At 37.9% G+C, this 16909-nt stretch overlaps 1 protein-coding gene across 2 annotated transcripts in view; it reads right to left on the bottom strand.

Moving 5' to 3' along the window:
- The window catches only part of LOC131156786 (uncharacterized), an 80564-nt gene that overhangs the window by 50329 nt on the left and 13326 nt on the right, over positions 1 to 16909 (bottom strand). For both annotated transcript variants that reach the window (XM_058110739.1, XM_058110740.1), the window contains exons 4-8: positions 15122 to 15178; positions 14906 to 14970; positions 14569 to 14738; positions 14068 to 14129; positions 13866 to 13949 (exon numbers count right to left, since the gene is read on the bottom strand). In XM_058110739.1, the coding sequence (XP_057966722.1) occupies positions 13866 to 13949; positions 14068 to 14129; positions 14569 to 14738; positions 14906 to 14970; positions 15122 to 15178 (438 nt within the window). The remainder of the gene's footprint in view (positions 1 to 13865; positions 13950 to 14067; positions 14130 to 14568; positions 14739 to 14905; positions 14971 to 15121; positions 15179 to 16909) is intronic.

Consider the following 16909-nt stretch of genomic DNA (forward strand, 5'->3'; position numbering starts at 1 on the left):
TCGTGGTGTACTTGGATAGGCTGAAGGGGAAGACAAGCTGAAGGGGAATAGTTTGTATGTGAAGAAAGAGAAGTGCTCTTTCGCTCAGTGGAACATCAAATTCCTTGGTCATGTGATTGAGCAAGGTCATATCAAGATGGATATGGATAAGTAAGGGTGATTCAAAAATGGAAGATCCCAACAACAATGAAGGAGTCACGTTCCTTTCTTGGCCTCGCCAACTATTACAAGAAATTCGTAGAGGGGTACTCGCGGAGAACTGCTCCTATGACAGAACTACTAAAGAAGGGTTAGGGGTGAACTGGACAGAGAGGTGCCAAGGAGCCTTTGATGACTTGAAGGATGCCATGATGAGAGATACGGTACTTGCTCTTCCGGATGTCATGAAACCCTTCGAGGTGCAGACAGATGCATCAGACTTCGCCCTTTGAGGAGTCTTGTTATAGAAGGGACAACCTGTTGTGTAGGAGAGCCGTAAGCTTAGTGAAGTGGAACGGAAGTACACAGCTCAAGAGAAGGGGATGTTAGCGGTGAAAACGGATAACTCGGGTGTTAGCCACTTCTTCACACAGCCAAAGTTGACAACCAAGTAAGGCCGATGGCAAGAATTCTTGGCAGAATTTGATTTCTCCTTTGAGCACAAGGTGGGGCGTCTGAACCAAGTCGCTAATGCACTGAGTAGGAAGGGGAATGCACATCGGTCTAGATGGAAGACGAATTGCTGATGACCCATGGTAGCTGGCTCTTTGTGCCACAATCTGGTGATATGAGGAAGACACTGTTGAGACAGTGTCATGATACCATGTGGGCCAAACATCCACGATGGCAGCGCACTTTGACTTTATTGAAGCAGAGGTATTATTGGCCGCACATGCGTGATGATATGGTTGATTATACCCAAACTTGTCTCACTTGCCAATAAGACAAGGTGGAGCGGAAGAAGATTGCAGGGCTGCTGGAGCCCCTACTAGTACCATCCAAACCGTGGGAAAGTGTCTCACTAGATTTCATTACCAACCTGCCCAGAGTGGGAGATACAGGGTCAATACTTGCGGTTATAGACAAGTTTTCGAAGTATGGTACGTTTATACCCGCACCAAAGTACTGTTCGGCAGAGGAGACGGCACAATTATTCTTTAAGAATATTGTGAAATATTAGGGTGTTCCCCAAGACATTGTTAGTGACTGAAACTCGTGATTCACCGACAACTTCTGGACAGAACTTTTCAGAATCCTCATTTCACAACTAAAAATCTCTTCGAGTTACCATCCACAGACAGACGGACAGACGCAGAGATTCAATGGGCTACTGGAAGATTACTTGTGCCATTTCGTCAACGCCAACCAGAAGAATTGGGTGCAACTACTTAATGTGGCTCAGTTCTGTTTCAACGTCCAAAAGAGCTCAACAACCAACAAGAGCCCTTTTGAGCTTGTTACAAGCCAGCAGCCGCTGTTACCTCACACAGTAGACGAGTCGTACAGAAGAAAGCGTCCCAGGGCGTACATCTTCACCATAGAATGGAGACAGATTGCAAAGATTGCCCGAGCCTACTTGTAGAAAGATTCTAAGTGAATGAAGAAGTGGGCAGATCAAGGGAGAAGACCGCAACACTTCAACGTAGGTGACTTGGAGTTTGTTAAGCTCAATCCTGAATAGATCAGGTCACTACGAGGACGAGATAGGAGACTACTTCGCAAATATGAAAGACCAGTCCCCATCTTGGCCAAAGTCGAGAAGGCCACTTACAGAATTGACCCTCTGACTTGGATGAAAGTGCATCCCATGTTTCAAGTCAGCTGCCTCAAGCCGTTCAACGCCGATACAGAAGATCCAAGCAGAAGTCAGTCAACCAAAGCAGAATTGAAGACAGTGCAACCTGACAGACGTGAAGTTGAAGACATCCTTGCAGATAGAGAGTTCACATCCTCAAGGAAGAAGCGGCAGGAGTTCTTAGTGAAGTGGAAAGGCCTTGGCGACGAAGAAATCAGTTGTGTTTCTGCAGAAGATATGCAACCGTTCGTGGACAAAGTAGAAGTGTACCTAGCGTCAAAGTCTACGAGGACGTCGACCGCATAAGTGAGGGAGCGTCACGAGCCGAGCTTGTTCAGGGCATTATGCTTGCCTGTGACCGCTTGTCTCGTGCATTTGGTATGAGTTTCCATCATGTAAATACTAGTATAGGTTTATTTTCTAGTAGTAGTTTCTCCCTATGCTAAAAAAGGCAGTACGACTACTCAGTCACTTTGAAATTTCCCACTGTCGGAGTGAGAATAGCACAGAGAGCTCTTTAGGGGAGGGTGAGTGTTCATCAACTTGTAAAACTCACTAGCTATTGTCAACGTGTCTAGCCTACTTGTCTCCCTCACTAGACACACAATGTTAACAAAGGTGTTATTAATGAATTGCGTTGCTTCAATGTTTACTGCTTACTTGCCACTGCTTTCATAAGTTGCTTACTGCTTCTGTTGATATTTGCTTGAATGATAATAAAAGTGTTTTGTTGATGAATTGTGGTAAACGATAGACTGGCTAGTTAAACAAAAGGGGTTTAGCTAGCGCTGCACAGTCCTTTCACAAAGGTGTGAAATAGTCGGCCCGTGACACCTTGCAAGGCATCCTCCGAGCCTGAATTTGATAGATATCCCATTCTTACCTCATTTGGAAAGTTAAGCTTTAGCCATCACTTTCATTAGAGACCTTTCTCTCTAAACTAAAGCTTCTCTTAGTAAAATGCTTACACCTTGTCACCTTTACATAAAACCTTGTACTTGGATTTCCTAGGATGCCATACCTTCAAGCTTACATCACCTGATATCTCTCCACCTGCCAGGCTGCCATCCAAGGCTTGAAGTTCCTAAGGGATGTCCGTTTCTCCTTTCTTTGCCCTCTCTACCTCCTCTTGTTGCTTGTACACAACACCGCCTCGTCCCCAAATTCCAAAGAATCCCAACAACATTTTGTGACTTCACTGGGAGGAGTCATTGCATTTTACCCTAAGGGAGAAGTGAAGCAATTTCTTGAAAACCTTCCTGAACATGATTCATATCCATAAAGGGCAAAAAAAAAACAATATAGTCAGGCATGGACTTAAATTTCCACAAAATTGTCAAAACTGCCATTGAAATTTCAGCTTTTGCATCACCCTCGCAATAAACATGGCATTAGATTTTTTTAATTCTTACAAAATTTTCAACAAGGCAGCCTAAATTTATTGAAATATCAAAATTTTAGCGAATCATGTTGAAATTTTAGCCGTCAAAATTAAATTTCCTAGGAATTCAAATGTTAAATTTGAATGCAAAGTGAAATTTCTCTTAATTGATCTTATCTTTTTTATTGATAACAAAATGAACACCAAATACACATGGAGTGTACAAGGGGTAAACAAATCTAAAACAAAAATTACAAGAATTGTTGACCCTATGGGTCATATCTCGGCTTTGATAATGACAAATACTCAAGTATTTAATGGCTATCTAGTTCATGTGCAGGTTTATATTAGCAGATACACTGATGGCACGTGAAAGCTTGAAACCTGAAGACCCTAAAAATTAGTTGATGTTATAATTTATATTATCATTTAATTCGGGTCTGTAATAGTAAATAGGAAAAAAGTCTGTAATATTTAATGCATATCATGCATGTAAGAACTACAAGCTCAAAGACCCTAGTTGGACTTTAGGTACCTACACAGACCATAGAAAGACCTTAGGAATCACCCTTCGGTCGACCGACGCCAGATTTTTTCGACAAGAAAAATGGCCTTAGAAATGACCCTAGGTCCTTACACAACACTTGAGATTGTCCCCATAATCACATATATTATCTGGGGAATTAATTGAAATTAAATTGAGCTAAACTGCAAAAAAATGAGAGAGGTCGGGCGACCGAACCCCAGGTAAACAAATCACCTCGGGCGCCCGAACTATTGAGAAGTCAACAATTTGACCATGCTTCGGGCGACCAAACATATTTTCAGCGTATCTCCCTCGGGCACCCGAACCTGTGTCAGGTTCCTTTTCAACTACCCGGGCGCCCGAACGATCACATTCAAAATAGGCTCGGGCGACCGAATTGGTTGGTTCGGTTAACCAAACTTAGAACCGGACACCCAAACCTACAAACAAAATGCTACTGACTTTGGTTCAGTCAATCGGTCCTCAAATCAGACACCCGAACCATTAAAAAATTGTTTTGTGACTGAGTCTGTTCGGGCACCCGAACCTCTCGGGTTAAAATATTTTTACTAATTTTTTAAAAGGGGTAAAATGGGTTAATTTCATTAAACTTGTAGTAAACTTTTCTAATTATCCCCATTTAGTCCCCAACGGTCAAAAAAATCCTCCTTGCCTATAAATACCTGTTCATTTGTCATAATTAGCAAGGATTAGCAAAATTGATTAAGGCCAAACTCTCTCAAATTCAAAAATCCTTCTTAAGCCTAAAATACTCCAAAACACTTATACACATCATCCTTCTTGATCTTGCAAGTGTTGTGAGTATATTTTGTGTGCTTGTGCTTCATTCATACTTGCTAATACTCTCATTAGATTATATTGATTGTTTGATTTTATTAAGAGTAGAAGCATCAAGTTCTTCCACTAATTTAACTTGATTCTTGTGTGGGAAGACTTGGAAGGTTGTGGTTCTTGCATTGTCATTACAAGTAACCTAAGCCTATATTTTTGTGTGCAAAAATCATTTTCAAAGCTTGTTTTCAAACAACTCTTGTGCTTTGCACATTGAAGAAAATATTTTTGAGTTTGTTTGAATATTATTGCTTACATCTTTGAAACCCTAATTTGACATTGAGATTTAGTTTATCTGGTTTTCAAAGAATAGTTTGTTGATATACACTCTTGTACTTGATTAAATAAAGTCGTTATTCTGAGTGTTGATTGCACACGTAGAGCACCAAGCTTATAGTTCTTACATTCTTGAGGTGCATTGATTATACTATGCGTATTGTAGTACATACCAGCTTAGTTGAGAAGCATATTTCCGTGTACAAATTTTATACACATTGGTTGTATTCCAGGCACAAACCTGAAAAGGGAGACTAGCCCTGTTAAATAGTCCCGGACTGGCTTAGACCTGGTTAGGAAAGCTAGGTGCGTCATCCTAGTAAGACGTGTTGGTTGAGGTCAACCCCGTGAATTGACCTAGTTGTAACCAGTGCCGCTCCACCAGTTAAGTGAGCATTAGTGTAATCCTCGGGCTTCCAAGCTAGAGGCGGAGATGTAGGCAGTATTCGCCGAACCCCGATAACATATCGTGTGTGCATTTTATTTTTCCGTAATTTATTTATGTTGTGAACGCCACGCATGATTTAATTTCCGCACGATTTATTTATTTGCACATTTGGAATTGTATAGACAGACCCTAGGTTGCGAATATACTGCAGTTAGATTAGCTAAACCTAGGAATAAATTTTAAAATTCCAATTCACCCACCTCTTGGGAATACACCAAAGCTAACAAGAATCTAGTAACTCAAAAATAGAAGAAAATGATTGGTTTCACAAAGCAGCCAACCAATCCATCAAAGTTGTAAAGAAAAATAGCTTCAGGTCTAAAATGGATCTTTCCTTATCTTCAAAACACCTACTATTTCTCTCCCTCCAAAGACACCACAATAAACAATGAGGAACTATCAACCAAATAAACTCATTTCGAAACCAAATATTATTACAAAGGCTTTTGAAATTATATGAAAAATGCAAATGCATTAGCAACAACATTTCGTTTAACTATTTATGTTTAAATTGTATTTATTTGTACAATAACAACATTTAACTGATTTATGATTAATGAACATGTTTGATATGAACATTATATTATAGTTTCTGCACCAAAAACACAACATGCATTGTCTTTAATTTATAACATATTAGTCCGAAAACTAGCATTATTATTTGCAGCAACCATTTCTAAAATTTCATAAAAGAAATCCATGCTTTATTACGAATTTCCATCATTTTAGAAAATTAAAACTAACATTGAAATTGAAATTTCCATACCTTTTGAGCTTCGAAATTTTAGTTGAAATCAAAATTTAAGACCTTTGAGTTAGGTGACCATCCCATTGAGCCCCTAACTCACTCAGAAGTGCCTAGATCTTTTCTTCTATAGCATGTGCCAATGAAATTAGGTGAAACCTCAAGAGGTGAAAGAGAGAGAGCGAGCGACGGAGAGAGAGAGAGAGAGAGAGAGAGAGAGAGAGGAGAGACGGAGAGAGGAGAAGAAGAGAGAGAGAGGAGCAGAGAAGAGAGAAGAGAAGAGAGAGAAGAGAGAGAGAGAGAGGAGAGAGAGAGAGAGAGAGAGAGAGAGAGAGGAGCGAGAGAAAGAGAGAGGAGAGAGAGAGAGAGAGAGAGCTCTCTCTCTCTCTCTCTCTCTCTCTCTCTCTCCCTCGAGCTCTCTAGCTCTCTCTTCTCTCTTTTCTCTTTTCACCTCTCTCGCTCTCTCTCTCTCTCTCTCTCTCTCTAGCTATCTCTCTCTCTCTCGTGAAAACTTTTCCTTTCCCATTTTCATGTGTTCAATGCCATAGGAGTACTTGTAGTAGCCGATGCTGAAGCGATCGCCTCATATCAAAGGAAAATACTTTGATCTGCGATTAGATAGGGTTAGTGAGATCGGGTCTTTGCTCGTGGTCGAGAGCCATACTTCTCGTAGCAAGTGGGTTAGATTTCCCAGGGAGGCCGTGTCTTGGTTTGTTGATGACATACTTATGTTCAATTGATTGCTTAGGGGGTTTCAATTTGATGGTTGGTTATTGCGTAGATTTGGATGTCAATTAAATGGATGAAGGTAGAAATAGTATTTGGAGATGGGGTTAGGATGGAAAGGGAAGATCCTTTTAGTCTTTATTCCTACAGGTGAAAAAGGCAATGGCTTGCGAAACTTCACGAGTGTCTTCTATGAGTTAGCAAAGGATTTTCGTGAGGAATCTGGGAGATTAAGAGTTGATACTCTTCACAACACAGATCATGGAGTCAGGTGGTGTCAAAAGGCAAAAATCATATGGGTGAGGGTTGCAGCAGCCATGTCCATTCCATGCAGCATGATCTGAAGGTTGGGAAGCAAAAGCTATGTCCTCGGTGTGGAGACGAGTTGCATCTAAATAAAACAAGGGCCATCGAAGATCAGCCGTCTTCGATCAACAGGTGCAAGAAGGAAGATACGGTTTTAGATGGAGCAAAGATAATCAGAGGCAGTTAGGGTTTCCAATGGAGCTGAGATGACCAGAGAGGCGACTAGGGTTGTGTTTGGGGAGGAGGAGGCAGTGAAGAGATTTAGGGGATTTCATGCTTCTCATTTTGGACCTAGCCTAGGTAATTGAAAAGGGTGGTATCTCATTTTTAACTAAACTGGGCCAATTAATTGAAAAGGCCCATTGTTCAAGAAAGGATGATATGGGTTGTAGTTTGGATCCTAAGAAGAAAAGGCCCTCCTATCATGCGCTTCCTACAAGAGGGTCTTGGTAATAAACAAACCATAATTCAAAATTTAAGAGCCCAAGTTCTATATTGTTGGGCCTAGATAATGGACAGGCTCAAATGAGTGCTCTAGCCTATGACTTCCTAAAAGACAAGTACTAGAAAAGGAGAATGAGTTATCTTCTGCTAATGAAAATGTATATCAGCCTCTAATTATTCAGCCTTCAATTGCTATGGATGTGAATGGTATTGTCCAAGAGTCAGAGGAAGTTCAGGATGTTAAAAGACTAGATTCATTTCAGGAATGTGATGATAAAACTGCATTTAGGCCCACAGATGTACTCGAAGGTGATACGGAAAAGACTAAAAAAGAAGCAGGGTTGGGGGAGAAATTTGATGATTGTCATCCTTATAGTAATAAATTTGAACGTAAAAATGTTTATGCTCGATGAGAGGCAGCTTGTTGGGGTGCTGAAATGAAGAAGATATTCAAAGATAAGAAAGAAAATTATGTTGAGTCGATTATAAAGGTATTAAGGAGAGACACTACGGGTAAGTTCAGTATTGTGGAAGTCCCTCAAGTTGAGAACAATGTCGGAGGTTCTAATGAGAAAAGAAAAGGTAAGGAGGTGAAGGCCAAGCTGGAGGGTTGTTGTTGGATGAGATTCAGGAACAATATGGGTACATTTCTGACTCCTGCGATGAGTTGGGGGATTTAGCTTATGTTCACCCACCCCCGTTGGAAGGTCTGGAGGGTTTTCTATTATTTTGATCATGATGGGTTGACGAATCAGTTTCAGTGTAGGGCTGGAACTTTGCCCGCAACAAAGGAGGAGAGTTCGAAGGAGGAGATAGAAGCTCAAATTCTTATGGATAAAATGGATATAAAGCTGAGCGATATTGGAGGAAATGTAGTGTGTTTGGATGGTGGCAAAAACATTGAAAGATGAAGGGTCAAAGGAAATTAGCAAATTTGAAAAGTTCAATAGAAGGGTTTGAAAAGGGGGTTTCTCAGTTAAGTTCGTTTAGCTCTTTTTTGGGGTTCTAGTTTTCTTTATTTTCTTTTTTTCTTCTTTTTTTGTTTGGTGGACTCCTTGTCCCCGCATGTTGTACCTTCTATTCTTTCTATCTAATATACCTTCTTTTGCTATCAAAAAATAATAATAATAATAATAATAATAATAATAATAATAATAATAATAATAATAATAATAATAATAATGACTTAAGCTCAAAGAGTTAACTGAATCTCTCCTTAAGAAAGAAAAATACTTGGGATATCAATCTTACTCCCAAATCAATCGTGTCATGGGGCAAGTGTGTCAATCTCCTTTGCAAGAAGTTTTTATTACCCCAACAAAACGACTTTGTGGATGTATTAAGGAGTACCAAGTGTCCAAGGACGACCACATGGATTACATAGAACACTTAAGAGAACACACCTTGAATAGTCAAGAATATACAAATGAAGAAGAGTTGGTGAAGTTTGTTTCCAAGGGATGTTGATTAGATATAGTATTCACTTTGAGAAACTCCCATTATACTCTTCTATCGCCTTCATAGGAAGTGCTAAGAGAACCAAAAATTCAATCTTAGGGGCTAGGAGGTAAGCTAGTTATATCCAAAATAGAGAAACATCGCCCATCACTTTGGACAAGGAAGGGCCAAGTAAAAATGTTCAAGCATAGCAATGATAAGAAGGATTCTTCCCCTCCACGCCACCCTCACCCCCCCCCCCCCCCTCCCACCAAAAACTCCCTTCCCTTCCCCCACAATTCTCAACCTTAGTGATCAACGAGTAGAGGACGGAAGTGACAAAATGTTAGGCATTCTATCAATTATAATGCATTGTAAATCATCTTCCATAAGAAAATGTCAACATAAAAGAATGTCTACATAGTAGCTTGAAAATCTTAAAGCCCATGCTTAGCAGCACTATGCATCCATGTCTCACTTTGAATCCATTAAATCAAAATGTTGGGAAGCATTCTCTCATAACTTGTACCTATACCTTTTCTGTACCTTCTATAATGCAACAATAGCAAACATATATAGGACTTATAATTTGGTGGCTGATCAACTACCACTAATAAAGGGACACCCAAGGTCAGATCATGAGCCTATCTCTTCAATCGAAGTGCAGAATCTCCCAACCCGAAACCAAGTCGAGATCCTGGCTCCTTCTACTTGACTCAAAAGCTAAGAATCCACATCCATTGAAACCCAAAACACCCAAGCTCCCTAGTGCTTGGTTGAGAGTGCATCACCTTTGCAAGGGGCAAGAAGCCTTTTTGATTGTACTCATTCAACACAAAGCTCTAACACTTCCAAATCCAAACAATGTCTACCAAGGCCAAACCAAACACTTAGTTCCTCATCTTTAGTTCAAAAAACTTGTCTTCCAAGGCTAAACCAAACACTTAGTTCCTTATCTTTAGTTCAAAAAACTACCTCCATAATGCTGAGTAGAGGGCCCATCTCCACAAGCTTGGGGTAAAAGGTGCCCTCCCAACAATTACCCTTAAAATTGTATCCGATTGTGACCACCACGCTAGTCTCGTCATTCTTGCTTTTCCTGCACTTATGAGACATTATCCATTATGGTCACCACCTCTATCACTCCTCCAACATTCATTTCATCATAAGGATGTCAGCCATTGTGGTCTTTCCAATTCCCACCTTTGGAATGTTGATCAATGTGATATCTATGTCCCTTTTGTCACTCTCAAGTTTTTTCCAATCCCCAACTTTGGGATGTTGGTCGATGTGGTCTCAACACCCCTTTTGTCATCCCCCACCTATAGGACATTGACTATTACGGTTTTTGCTTCCATCACTCCCATATTCATTCCATTCAAGGATGCAAGGCATTATTGCCTTCCAACTACTTTCACTTGCCCCCTTATTTCCATCCTTCAGATGTTTGGAATCACATCACCAATTTGGGATGTCAACCATTGAGGTCCCCACACCACTTCCACTTTCTTCACACCTCTAGGATGTTAGTCGTCTGGACCTCATGTGACTTACATCACTGTCCACTTTTTGGATGTTGGTCATTGTGGTCTCAAAACACCACTTTTGATGCTCCCACTTTCGGACATCGATCGTTGTAGCCTATGCCACTTCCATCACTTCCTTCCTAAAGCATTTGATCAAACCAATATTTTATATATTTGTTTTATATAATTTCAGGTAACTGTTATAGTGAAAAGGAAAAAGTAGGTTGGACAGCAAGAAAGAACGGTGAAGATCAAGAACTAAAGAAGAATAGTTCATAGCATTTTTCTATTTACATTGTACCAATATATTTGTATGTTGGGTATTAGAATAATGTAACTAAACTTTTATTGTCTTGTTGCCTCATTGGCACTTGGCAAATTGACGTGCTTTTCTTATCATGGTAATTTTTATTGTTATATTTGACAATTTTTTATGCTTAAATATTATTTTTCTAGTTTATATTGAGTTTTAAGTTTGAGGGAAAAAAAATGGTTGCATAACAAGTAATGTTTTGAGGAATAACAAATTGATAAAATTATCTCACTAATGTAGACTTTATTATTATGTTTGACAATTTTATTATGCTTAAATAGTATTTTAGTAATTTATTATTGAGTTTAAGTTTGAGAAAAAAGTAGCAGCCTAATAGGTAATACTTTAAGGAATGTTTTGTATCATAAATATTGCTTGAGCTCAAGCTCGATTTAAGCTTGAGTGAATAAAGCTGAGTCAGGTTGTACTCAAGTTTAGAAATATCCATCAAGTCCTATTCAAGTTCAAATAATATAGGCTTGGTCAAGTTCAAATCGAGTTTCAATTTTCCCCTATCAAGTAGAGTTCTGCACTGTTTAAATACACCCCCATCCAACTCCTAACACAAAGCACACACATCTAAAGACAATGTCATCTTTGGCTTTCTCCTTCGAAGCAAATAATTGGCATTGATTTTATTCAAGACTGCAGTCAAAGTGAAAGCTTAGGGACCGTTTAGTGTTGCTATCAAAAATTATGAAAACAAGAACCAGAACAAAAATTAAAAACTAAAAACAAAGACTAGCAACCTGTTTGGGTAATATTTCTAAAACTAAAATAAATTAAAAACATGATTTTAAAAAATGATCATTTTTTCCTTAAATCAAATAACAAATAAAAAACATGATTAAAATAATAAAATTACAAACAAATTAAAAATATTATGATAAAAATAATATTATTATAATTATTTTGTTTAATTATTAAATTTCAAAATTTAGTTTACAAGAAAAATCTTATTGTACATGACAACTGAAAAATAATAAAAATATTTTCTAGATGTCTTATTCTTTTTAAATTTTTTTGAAATTTTATGCACATTTTTAGTTTAATTATATTTTAAATTCATATGACCATTTTATTTTTATTTTAAGTAAAAAACATGTATTAAGTGAATGATTTAATCCAAAAAAAAAAATTAATTCTAGATATTAAAATATTCTAGCAACAAATTGCCAAAACAACTAAAAACCATAAAATCTATTTATCAATTTTTTTTGCGAACTAAAAACCAACAACAAAAACAGAAAACTAGCAATGCAAATAAACGCACTTTCATTATTTGTTTCTACACTGCAAAAACAAAAACAGAAAACAGAAACAATACCAAACAAACCCTTCCTTTTTTTAGGGAGCTCTAGTTTTTCAAATAAATAAATGTAAGTGAGAAGGACTAACAATAGAAGCATGGGTCAAGTAGGTCAAAAAAGTATTGCATGAAAAGTTCTCCCAAAGCTGTGCAAAAAGATATTTGACTTTGATTATTTCTCCCACTAGTAGCCCACTATCATTGCATCATTATCTTAAAAATCATTAGTCATCACTTTATTTCATCTTTTCATAATCTTTAATTCACTTCATCATTAAAGCATCTCAAAATTTATGAAAATAAAAAAGTCAAATAAACAAGCATACATACAATGTTTTTGGGGGGGGCATGTACAAGACTGGGGTCTAGGAGGATCTCCCTTGCACGTGGGAGCTCCCTATCCCCCCCCCCCCCCCCCCCAAACTTCTCTTCTGCATAAGAGACCAATCACCAAGTGGGCATGCAGCAAGCCCACAAAGGTAAGCTCGATGGTAAGGACAGACAAAGGCTGAAAGGTCCTGAGTTTGATTCCCCTCTGGGTCTCCTTGACTTGCCTAGGGGCTGGCTTCTGCGGGTGCAGTCATTCCCTCTTGGGGTTTGATAAGGAGGTAAAGGCCTGAAGGGCCCCAGCCACCCCAGGTTTCCAAGGATATCAAAAAAAAAAAAGTGAGCATGCAGCAGGGAATCTCCACCAACATGCTCACAAAGGCATCCGCCGTTGCAAAGGGGCTTGTTTGCACATCACACGCCAATACTCCTTAGCTAGCTGCATAGTGATGTAGCAGACTAATTTAAGAAGGCCCTAATATCCCTGGTTAGAAATTAAAGAAATAATATATGTTCCTCTGGGCTGAAATTTTCAAACCTGTTGTCACTTGGTGCATGAGCACTCCATTGGGGCTGTCAAAGGACTAACCATGATGAGAGCAAAATGCAGACAACCTTTTCTGAAATTATAAACTTAATCTCGATTTTAGTTGCTCATAATAGATAACTAACCACTTACTAGCCATCCCAAGTTGATGATTATTGCATTGGTACTCACATGCATTTTTCATCATTAAATTACCTCCAAATCTTTATAATTGCAGGCAATCTTTATTATTATCATTACTAATCAATTTTTTAAAACACTGAAATTTTAAGAATTTATGCAACGTTGCAAGAAATCAGACCTGCATGCACACCAAGATTGATCATTGTCACATTTTAGGATCTTTGAGCAATCTTGAATGCTGGTATGACACAGAATTTGGTTTGGTGGGCACAAAATGGGATCTGTTAAGAGATTAAGGGATGCCAATCCACTTAATGCTTCCTAAGCAAGCTCAAGTGTCCACCATATGTCATGTATGACCCATGTCTTTGCCTGCTCTCTTCTAATCAGAGCACATGTCACCATGCTAATAGGCTCAACAGCCAGAAAAACTCTCTTCTCCCAATGATCAGAGCCTCAAAGCCTCACATGGACACATTGAAGGATGGTCTAACGCTCAATAATATACACACACACACTGATACTCATATGACACATATATAATAAATAGCCTCATCTCAATATTATAATTTGAAAAGTTAAGCCTAACCATCACTTTCACTAAAGACTTCAAAGTTTTCCTGTAAATCTTTACACCCTTTCATCAACCTGCCACCCAATACTTGAGCTGCAGGGGATTGCCTATTTCTCCTTTCTATCCCCATGTACAGTTTTCAAACCAGATTTTTATTATTGGAAAGAAAAACATATTATGTGGCACAAGCATACCATGTAACTACAATAATTGTCACTAAAGAAAGTTTACCTGAGCAACAACAAACCCTTGTATATCATACCCAGGAACAAAGAAAATGTCATCAACTACCCCATTCCCAAAGCCCAGATCCACCTGCAATCAGTGCATTCTGACTATAAGCAACAAAAATACATGCACCATAAAAGACACAATAAACACAGGTCAGTCTGTGTCCCAATGTTTTGAAAGATAGAGAGAAAAATATTCCAACCTCTCTTGAGCCTCTGACTTCAACCTTCAAATCAAGATGGAAAGCACGCAATTGATACTTTCCTGCACCCAAATAATCCATTATTCACGTCCAAAGAAACAAATCAAAATGATGAAGACGATAACAACAACGATAACAATGATGATGATGACTGGAAAATACTTCGATAGCTAAACATCCAGAAAAATAAAATAAAAAAGATCTTCAGATTATATCATCTATTCATGACACTGCAGAAACATTCCCATGACGTAAGCATGACATATTCAATACATTCAAAAGACAATTCATGTTTCATGTGAGAATTTCATCTTTTGAGATGTTTATACAACCTATTTAAGTGTATTGACATCTCCACAGAAAAAAAATTTAAAAATAAATAAATAAAAAGTGGGACAAAAAACAAAATTGCCAATGCTAATAAGTTTTTCACATAAAGAAGTTTGTGTGTAATGTACAGAAATACATTGACCTGACAGGAAATCAAGTGGAACTACAAACCTGGAATAACATTATTAAATGAATAGAGTCCCCCTGATGATGTTAAAGCCGATGAAATGAGATCTCCATTGGAAGATAAAAGTTCAACATTGACATTAGATGGACCTCCATTTTTAATTGAACAGCTTTCTCCACCAACAGCTCCCACTATTCTACCAGATAAAGTAAATCTAGAAACATGCAAGTTGTTGGCACCAAATCATTACAAAATACGGAACAAGCACAGTGAAGAAATTTGAATGCTCAAACGCTCAAAAGAAATCAGAACAAGAATTAACTTAAGCAGCACTCAAAGTTTACAAAACAGAAAAAATTGTGCAAATGAATTTAGACAAACCCTGTGAATTGAAAGTTAATATCTTCATTAGCATTGCAACCGGTTTGGTCAACAACAACAGGAACCTACAGAATATTTTCTTAGAGTCAGTCATGATATTAAGAGCATTTACAGTTCTACAGAATACACTCATGTGCAAACCATGCACAAAAGAAAGAAATAAAGGAAACATCGTCACTAAAAAGAAGATAGATAATAATGCAGCTAGAAAAGAACCTTATCGGGATTCCATGACCATCCTTCTGGTCCCTTGATTTCAACTAGAAAAGAGCCCTGTAGAAAGAATTTTTTTTATATAGCAGAAGAAGAGATTTCATTAAATAGAGAAGAATTTACAAAGAGGAGAATAAGACATCTCTCATCAAAATGATGGAAAAATCCAGAAAAAGGAACTAAACACACGCGCACGCACACACACACAAAACATTGAAATATCAAAGCAAAAAATTCCTCCAATCTCACAGAAAGAATATTGTAAATTAAAACTGAAAAATATATTTTAACAAGTTAGCAGCAATGCAGTCTAGCCTGCAATGGCACAAAATAGGATGGAGAATGTGGACCCTAAATTTTATTTTGACCCAACTATTAATAAGTCGACACTGGATTGGCCCGTAGACCCACTAACCCCTATGCAACCTAAGAATCCATGACTGATCAATTATTGCTTTTGAAAGATTAAAAATTTAAAGTTTTAAAAAATTAAATTCAAACCAGTTGACGTTGGCTCGATGCAAGGGAACTGAGTTCAGCTTTATGCTACCCCTATTAGGTTATAAAGTGGCTGGGGTCAGGCTGTCAATCTAAAGTTTCCAACCCACAAAAGAACTACCTAAACCCAACCCATGGCCATTTCTCATCAGCAACACTCAAAGATAAAAAACAAGAGAGGAATGAGTGATTAATATTAGATGGAAGTGACAGAACTGATACAGTTCACAGTAATATTGTGACACATAATAATAAGTAACAAAACAACTGAATTAAGAAAAGAAAGCACATTTTATCATACACCATCTCCAAACGGCTGTCTTCTCTCCAGATTCAACTAGTCCATAATGTTCGTCCACCGTGCAGATATGTGCCTTTCGAAAAAAGATTTATTATGATGGAATGAGTGATTCATGTTAGATGTCACTGCATCACAAATGGCATGGAACACTGAAATAACATACCATGATGCAGATAGATTTCATCCTTCCATGTCAAACAAGAAACAAGATTTGCATGATAAGCTTCTAACTCCAAAAACCATCTATCTTTTTATTTTCCAAGGAAGGTGGGAAAGGGGGATGAGACAAGAAAATTACAGGACCCCAAAATAAACCTTCAAAAGGAACCCAATTATGACAATCATTTAACAGAAAGAATAAGAAGAGTCGTCAAATTAAAAATGCAGAATATTTTATGAAAAATGTCCCCCTGGCATAATAATATTATATTCATCTTTTACAATCTAATTCAGACATAAAAGTCAAAAACTGAAATAAACATAAAGGCAGGTAAAGCCTACCATTCAGGGCAATTTACACATGGAATCATTAAATAATAAAGCACACCCCCTCAACTCCATGCCCAAAAAGAAAAAGAAAGATGGCTTGATTAATACCAAAAAAAAAAGGGACATTCAAACCAACAACCTGACTGCATAACCAAAGGATCCCATCCAACTATCCTTAATCAACAGACTGATTCAGCCCATTGCCACTGGATAATATTAATAGTAGATTCAAAAACCCAGCCCAACCCAGGTTATGAGTGGTCCAATTCCATCTCCATTATGGGGATAGCTGCTTAAACAAAAATCTCATATGCTAGTGTGTATTAGGTGTATATAGTATATACATATTCTAGGTATTATACAGAGACATAAAACAGAACAACATTTTACACGAGACTTTAGCAGGAAGAAATGTCTAGTATTAATGCAAATTGGTTTCAAGTTCCTGATCTTAATTCCAAATAACCTTCTATTTCCATGACATTATTGAAACTTTTTTTGAA

The sequence above is a fragment of the Malania oleifera genome, chromosome 5, assembly GCF_029873635.1.
Source record: "Malania oleifera isolate guangnan ecotype guangnan chromosome 5, ASM2987363v1, whole genome shotgun sequence".
NCBI classification, from domain to species: Eukaryota; Viridiplantae; Streptophyta; class Magnoliopsida; order Santalales; family Ximeniaceae; genus Malania; species Malania oleifera.